This window comes from Magallana gigas, chromosome 1, assembly GCF_963853765.1.
Source record: "Magallana gigas chromosome 1, xbMagGiga1.1, whole genome shotgun sequence".
NCBI classification, from domain to species: domain Eukaryota; kingdom Metazoa; phylum Mollusca; class Bivalvia; order Ostreida; family Ostreidae; genus Magallana; species Magallana gigas.
The window spans coordinates 4291251-4299724 of NC_088853.1; the positions used below are offsets into that span (position 1 = coordinate 4291251).

General features: G+C 32.9%; 1 protein-coding gene across 1 annotated transcript; it reads right to left on the reverse strand.

Moving 5' to 3' along the window:
- Window positions 1–1077: 1077 nt before the first annotated feature.
- Window positions 1078–8257, reverse strand: LOC105326244 (uncharacterized). The gene is made up of 7 exons (XM_034464834.2): window positions 8145–8257; window positions 6688–6894; window positions 5593–5850; window positions 5280–5348; window positions 3870–4259; window positions 3285–3399; window positions 1078–1669 (listed from the first exon to the last, which is right to left on the reverse strand). The coding sequence occupies exons 1-7, from the start codon at window positions 8200–8202 to the stop codon at window positions 1486–1488; spliced, it is 1281 nt and encodes a 426-aa protein (XP_034320725.2). The 5' UTR covers window positions 8203–8257; the 3' UTR covers window positions 1078–1485.
- Window positions 8258–8474: the final 217 nt, after the last annotated feature.

Here is an 8474-nt window from a genome sequence, read left to right on the forward strand (position 1 = left end):
CCCCAACCCCACCCCACCCTGTGAAAGTTAATTATATGGTCACTCATTTCGGAATACAAGAACGGATGAAAGTTAATTCATCACCGTAACTTGAGACTAATGCGCGGATCTAGGGGGAATACGACCCCCCCCCCCCCCTCAACCACTAAACACATAGATAATGTTCGGACCCCTCGCCCTAATTGCACTACGCGGTAAGGTAAAGCATTTTGGAAAGAAAAAAAAATCAAAGTACTGATGGGAGTTAATTTTATCGATTTTTACGTACATGAAATTGTTGTTTGAATTTGAAGATCAATATGTTAAAAATAGAAATGAACTAAAATATTGAAATGTTGCTAATATATTTTTCATACTGTGGAAGCAAATACATGTACACAATAAGAGCAAATTCAGCGACTGCTCTCCAATCAAACATCACATCATTCCATACTTAATTACTGTGGAATCATTAAATTTCGTGGGGGCCAATTTTCGTGGATTGCTTAAATTTTACAGGTTCGTGGGGACGTAATTTCGTGTATTCTCTAAAACCTACAAAGGAAATATCACTTTATTACCCTAATTTATTAATTCGTGGAGGATCTTGATTCGTGGATGAGAGGTACCCACGAATTCCACGAAAATTTGACCACCACGAAATCTAATGATTCCACAGTATCCCCTCGCGCAACATGTTTGCTCAAGAAAAAATAGTTTTTGTAGTAACGGAGGATTAGTAGAATGTGGTATTTTCGTTTACTATAAATCCTAAATAATGCATCATCCACAAAATAATTCATGTTGTTAGGGAATGCTCCGCTTAGCGGTGCTCTTATTCCAAATGTAAAACCAAATCTTTCTAGAAATTAATAATTATCATTTATTTTATGTATTTAAACAGTTTAAAGCAATGTGAACTTGCCAGTATGTATATAATACATGCAACATATACATGAACAATGGATTTTGATTCGAAATAATACAGCAAATCAAAATGTATATAGCCTTTTAAATTGTGGTTCAAACCCACTTAAAATTGGTACATTTGTTAATCATCTTAAATCCTATATTATTTCAAAAAGCAAATATTATCCTTCCAGGTAAGAAATATATATTAAAAAAACAGGCAAAATTTAGTTTAGACTCCGTTTCATACAAGTTATACTATATATTGTTATACCCCATGTAAAACAGTTACTATATAACTATACGAAAAGAAATCCAGCATTTTGACTGTTGGACTGGAATTGTTAGATTGGAACTGTTAAAATCGACTGTTAAAAAGACTGTTGACCGGTGACGTCACATTCCGCGTAAAACGTGTTATTGATTAGAACTTGAATAACAAAACAGTTGTTGACTGCGTCTCGGGCAACAGTTGATCTGTCGGACCGGTTTGCGAGCCGGTCCGACAGATCAACTGTTGCCATCGACCCCAGTCAACAACTGTATACTGTTGAGCTAAAATTAACAAATCATTCAGAAGGACGGCTCAGACATCTTTTAATTTCTCTCTAATTGATCGTAGATAGACGAACGACTCAGGTAAGTCAGATAACCACCATTCTCCTCTACTCTCTCGTAAATCACATGGTGTGGTGATACATCATTGGTAGAAGACGGATCATCTACCTCCTGATTCTGTCCACCTTGCTTTTTCTTTTTTCTTCTACAATTCCAACAAATTCTACAATTTTAATTGGAAAAAATACATGAAATTTATTTTTGTAAAAAAAATTGTAATTTAATTTTTATCTCCATTTTTCGTATAAAATTACTATCAAAGGTGCAGTAAACCTTTTCATTTACTGCTCAGTAATAACGTATTTGCTAGCCTTTAACCACTCTAAGCTTTAGTATTTAATTCTATTTAATAACCAATGTTCTATTTTGAAAAATTTACCAAGAGAACATTTAACAATTTTGTTAGCATTTTGTAAGCACCCTCTTTTTCTCGCAGGAAGTAATTTCACTAAATTTACATATAAAAAATTGAATTATCATTAATTATGGAGTACTTTTTAGGAAGTATGAAAAAATTGGTATGAAAATAAGGAAATTTGTGAGTGAAATTGAAGTTTCAGATATTCCACGCCCCCCCCTCCACCCCTCCACTCCACGGATAAGGATGTTGATGATTTGGGAAAATTCAAAATCCTTCCCCCTTTTTTTTTTGCTTGTCACGATTTTTTGGATGAGTCTGCCCCCCCCCACACACACACACACTTTCAAAAACGATGCTACGTGCCTGAGTTCAACTAAAAAACCTATATTTTATAAAAATATACAAAACTACAAACTGTGAAAATTCTTCATAATTCAAATTCTCGGCAAAAAATGCTTTGTGTTTAATGCAATACATTTTAACGCTGGTAAACACGTTGTTATCGACATTGAACCCCCTACACAAATTTGTTTTCAGTTAAGGTTAAAAATTTTCAAAGACTTTCTAAGTCTTCTCAAGATTAAACGAATGTACATGATACAACAAATTAACAAATCAAAGGAGAGACTTATTTTCAAACAATAATATTGTGATCAAATATAATATCAGGTTGTTTAATATTGTTTTAAATTGAAGGGGGAATCACAAAATGTTAGGTAGATCATGTGAAATATAGATCGTGTAATACATCATCAAAATAAATACTGTTGAATTATGTATGGTTGCAGAATATGACTTAAGTGGAAAATGTAAGGCGACATCAAAACATGTACGTATTTGAATTGTGTTTTCTTTACGAAATTGTCTATAAAGTAGAAAACTATGTTTAAAGTGGCATATACCAAAGGGTTGTGGTCACGATTTTGGTCAAAAATTATTTTTTCGATTTTAATATTTACAATGCTTCAGAAAGGCATTTTAAATGGGCAACCAAAATTTGAGTGTCATTTGTTGAAATATAAGCGAGTTACAGAGCTTGAAATTCTTCGCTATGTAAACAAAGCGTTTGTTTACCTTTTGAACGTGGAAGTAAAAATTTCAGTTTTAAACCTAAAACGAATGTTTTAAACGTTAGAAACTGTTTATTTATGCTTAAAATAAATAAAAAGATAGACAAATAAGCTAGGAAAATATTTTTACTGGTATATTGAACCTATGTAAACTAAAACAGGGCACGAGCCTTGTTTACATGACAAAGATTTGTTAGCCCTGTATCTCGCTTATAACTCTACGAATGACTCTAAAATTTTATTCGATCATTAGAAATGCATTTCAAAAGCATTGTAAATAATAAAAACATAAAAATAGAATTTGACCAAAATCGGGACCACGCCCCTTTAAATAAGATACTAATTACCTAATAGTAAGTAGAACATTCAGAATAAGGCTCAAACAAAGTACCACGATGATTGTATTGAGAACAAGAGGAAGTTGATGGTTCGAACTATAACATCCATGATGCAACAGGGGTCCTAGAGAAAATAAATTAAACTATTTATTTAAATAAATTTGTATTGAAATCAAAAGGACGATACTTTTTACTTGTTCAATTATCATGGTCATTAACCAATTACATTTATTTTGCATGTAAATTCCATGATGCCTGCCGATCATTCGATAAAATTGCGAGAACATTCGTTATTTATTTTACATAAAAGCATATGCAAGAATTGCATCTTTACTAATCTTTTCATAAACTGACATACAATGGATATTTTACGCTACAAATGTAAATGGTTTCACAGCAACTGTCAAACTTATGATTTCAGAGTTTCTAAAAACAAATCTCAAAAAACGAATTTTATTCTGCAATACCAATATTATTCTTACTGATAATCAGATAGGCATTATGCCTACCAAGGTGTCATTCTTGATTTAGATTTAACAACTTCTTTTGTAAACCTTTTATATATCATATAAATGAAACATTATAAAGACTCACTGTCACATTGTTCCCCGAACCAGCCCTGCACACATCCATCAGTACAGTGTCCACTGTGCTGTTCACACGTCTGTTCTACACACCAAGAACTACAATTGTGTTCACATGTGTCACCAAACTTTCCAGCCAGGCATCCATGTGTACAGGTGTTATTTTCTTTGTCACAGTCTCCTCCGTAACACGAAGTAGGGCACACCTGATCACAGACAGCTCCCCATACACCAAGTGGGCATTTCAAGCAGTGCCCAGTGCTAATGTTACAGTTAAGCTCGAAACAAGTCAAAGGGCACGTAAGATCACAGAGATCTCCCCAGTACCCAGGTATACATTCGTAGGTACACTTTCTGTCATTTTTATCACACATTGAGTTGATACACTTTGAATAGCAACCTGAATATATTTAGAAAGATATAAAAACAACAACTAGGTTATAGGCGTTTAATTCACGAAATAAACTATTCCACTTAGTAAACTGAATGTTTACTAAAATATCTGTGAGGAGAATGAATGGCAAAGTTTCAGGTAGATTTTACACACCTGCATGGCATAGTTACTAGTGCAGCAATTGAATTTTTATATCTTTACAAAAAACTGTTGACAAAGATGACCCACATTATCAATAGAAAGGATAATATATGGTTCGAGCCTAAAATGGCCCCCTCAAATGAACATTGTCATTTTACTGATTCGTATCCTCATTAACATTTGAAGTTTTTTCATAATTTTCATTTTGAATTTAGTGCCCTAAATTTAGAAATATGACATCAGAGAATAAACCTTTTCCCGCCATTTTCATATTTTTAGCATAAAACGGTTTGTTTGGAGCAGTTTTTCTTTAAGGAAACATTGATCGACTGTTTGAACAAACAAAAAATTTTCACCAAGACGTATCTCTCCGGTACCTATAAGTGACATAAAGTTCGTTCTTGTTCAAAGAGTCGCTCTATTTTTCCCATTCAAAAAAGATAAGAAAAATGTCAATTTTCGACTGATTTTGATTGTATTATAAAGAAATAGTGTTCTTCTGACGTCATATACTGCCAGTGAATGCATATAAATCGAATATATAGGTGAAACTCATAATTTATGTCAACTCTTTTATAAAATAACACAACAAATTATTGTACCTGCATCACTTTAAAAATAGCGAATTATGGGGGCCAAATTTGACTAATATCATACATAGTTCTTTACGACAAACGCGAATATTTATTACTTCCGAAAAAGCGTATGATAAATGGGTAAATTCATCGACTGAAGCCGACATGGCATATAATTACTAAAGTCGGTAAGAAATTTGGGTAGGAAATGAATACCTTATGTGCAGAGATTGTGAAACTCAGTGATTGAAGGAATCATACAGATCTAGAAATCGATGCACTCTTTTAAAATAATCATACGCTCACATACCGTTAAAGTCATTCTTTTGACATCCTTGACAAAATCTGCAATCAAAGTCATAGTGCCCAACTACACATCCTAAAAATATAAAGCATCGACATTTTAGTTTCAAAAACAATCCTTTTAATATATTCGTTTTGTTATCACTTTTATTGCTGAAAATTTTGCAGCCAGAGAACTTCTTCGACAAAGAGAGGTCTTGGTAGGATTTTGTGAATAAAAGAAAATGTGATTAAAAAACATTTACTCCCATCGAACGAAATTTTTTTTTAATACATAGACAAGTTTACTAGCATACTTATATAAGGTGTCATATACAGACCATAGACCTCTATTTCACATATTTCCAGGATGGCTCCTCTTGTAGGGTTATCTTCAGGAGCGTCGTATGTGGTCTCCACAATAACGTACCTCGCCGTCTGTATACAAGGGATTTCTATTTTGTTTTGAGGTAGGTAGGGATACGTAGTGTTGTCAGTGTAACAGCGGGTTCTCTGTGATGTTAACGTTTTTGTTTTTGTTACCGACGAGTTTGATATATCCAGATAAAACTGCCTGAATCTGAACTGCTTCCAGTGATCTGATAAATAATTCAATAAATTTAAATATTGATCAAAAATTAAAAAGCTTACCGAGACAAGACATCAACTACACAAAGTAATTTTTATTACATTATATTCAAAATCATAGTAAACGATCTCTATTATGCTAGAAAACAAGAAGGTTAAAGAGAAAACTTAGAGATATGTCAACAACATTTAACTGGTCATATTTTCACTAAACTTGGATGGTGCATTAGTGTTACTTATGCGCGTGTACAGAATAATAATTTTACAGAACCACATATAGTATGAAAACATGTTACATATTCAAGTTTATATTGATAATAACTCTATTCACATTTTGGCATGTAATAAAAAAAAACTTCAAAGACGATCACACGGATGCTATTGTGAAGGAAATTTTAAGTACACTAGTTGAGTTTAGTTTGAAGGCTGGACGGTAATGTTTGTCAAAGAAAACGATGACTCGTGATTAATTTCCTTGTGTTTCCTAAATCGACAGAGGAATCATGGGATACTGTTCTAAAATGTTTAACACGTCCCAAACATCATATTGACCTTAGGCATCTCAATTTTAAGGCTCAGATTTAGAATTCCTGTTTGTTAAGTCCTTGAGTTTACCCACATGCAATATGGAAGCAAGTTTAGTAAAGATAGGAACACTTGTTATTCAGATATGGGACCTACTCAAAAGTCTTTTGCCGGATGTTGCGTTTCCTCTTAAATGATAATAATTATTGTTATAGATTTTTTACATATATTTTCTGGAACATTAAGTTCAAGCGTAAAAGTAATAAAACGATTATTGACTGAAAATTATTATTTCGTGAAATACGTTTGAAGTTAATACTCACTTTCTCTTCTGTAATATATCTTTATGCTCTTTATACTGAACTGTTTTCCAAGATCTACTTGGAGCCATGCTCTGTCTAGACCACGGTCAGTTATAGCACAATACATCTCTTTTGTTAATACGACGCCATCATTTGCTAATGATGCAGAGTTATTAATGTGAGTCGAACTAAGGCTAAGAATCGTGCTGTTTCTTAGACATAGGTTTTCTGAAAGTAAAATCATCGAGATCAATATTGATAAAGAACGCCTATGAATATACTTATAAAACTATGAATATGATAATGTTACAATACGAATATGACAATGTATATGAAAAATCCTACAGTGTGATTTCCTTTATCTGTTATAACTGTTTTATGTTTTGAAAACGATTTGAATTATTTTTTCTAAGAATGCACTGTTCACGAATGCACCAATTAAAAGTTTATCTTTTTTTTAACCTCGTGTACTTTTACGACCTTACTGTGATATTTAACTGGGAGGAATTATAATTTACGATTGGCCGCTTTACTGAAGCAAAATGATACAAATATATTTAATCAATCGTCGGCTACTGATACAGAAATGAAAAGGTCCGGGAACAAATGTCCTAGGAAATGGATAAAAGCATTCAAGTTCTATAAATGAAAAACATGAAAAAAATAAACAATCCGATGAAGAAAGTGAAAAACTGGTCATCGCAAATGAGATAAAAAATATGCACTCAGTAGTAAATGAACAAATTCCGTGTTCGCGCCGTATATCTGCAAATAAAAACATATCAATCATGCCTATAGAGGTGTGTTTATTGTATTGACCATAGGTTCAACTGGATTATGTGATAGGCTCTACAACTCTGTATGGTGCCTGGAAAATTGTTTACCGTTCCGAATTGTCAATTATCCGCTACGGCAAAGAGATCATTAGCAGAAAAAAACAACATGGTTCGTATATCTAATAGGTGGATTGCTTTCATAAAAGGCTTTTCACTTTATTTTACTTGAAATCGTATTTGGACTAGTTGTTTTAATGGTTTGGTTGGTGGGTCGCTCTGTAACGGATATTGCCGCTGATAGTTTTATACCAACTGTGTTAGATGCCAACCATAATGTTAGAATTTGTAGAGGTTAATCTTAATCAAGCGGCTCACACCCGCTTTAATAAGTTGTACCTTGTATGTTTGTGGTCATCCAGCGGTAAAGTTTATGTTGCTTCCGAAACGAAAATCATTTTTGATTTTCCTCAAAGTAAGGAAGGACAATTTTTGCATGAATTTGCAAGATAAAAACTATCTTTAAGCATTTTAGAGAGGAAAAGTTTTGATTTTTGTTTTTCTATAAATTATATCAGAGAACGGACACCTCGACACATGTATATATATGTATATGACAGTTGCATAAAACAAAGAAACGTCTGATTGGAGTTTGCAGAAGTGAGAGCATATACATGTATGAATAAAATGAATACAGCAACTTACCATAACAATACAGAAGTGTAAAACATTTAAGGGATATCATCCAATAAAACGCATTCATCTTGATTAATGAAGAATTCGACACTAATGTGAATACCAGCTGTTGATAATGTAAACTCTTTGATATTATACAGCGATCAACGCAGATAAGCAGCATTATCATTTCTTTACCATTTAAATGGAATTGTTGAAAATCAATATTTTTGATAACTACATATAACACCTTATCTGTCTGAAAGTAACAAGTGGAGATTGCTATGTAAACATGCAAAAAATCCCCCACTCTCTTCTTAAGAAGATTTTTAGTTACTATGTTATGTTAAATGTAGATTT

Bases quoted from the DNA above. Each gene is read 5' to 3' on its own strand.
- LOC105326244 (XM_034464834.2), bottom strand. From the start codon at position 8,202: ATGAATGCGTTTTATTGGATGATATCCCTTAAATGTTTTACACTTCTG. The intron at 4,260-5,279 runs GTATGTGAGCGT...AAATATATTCAG, and splicing joins TCAAAAGAATGACTTTAACG to GTTGCTATTCAAAGTGTATC. The intron at 3,400-3,869 runs GTGAGTCTTTAT...TATTTTCTCTAG, and splicing joins GTTCGGGGAACAATGTGACA to GACCCCTGTTGCATCATGGA.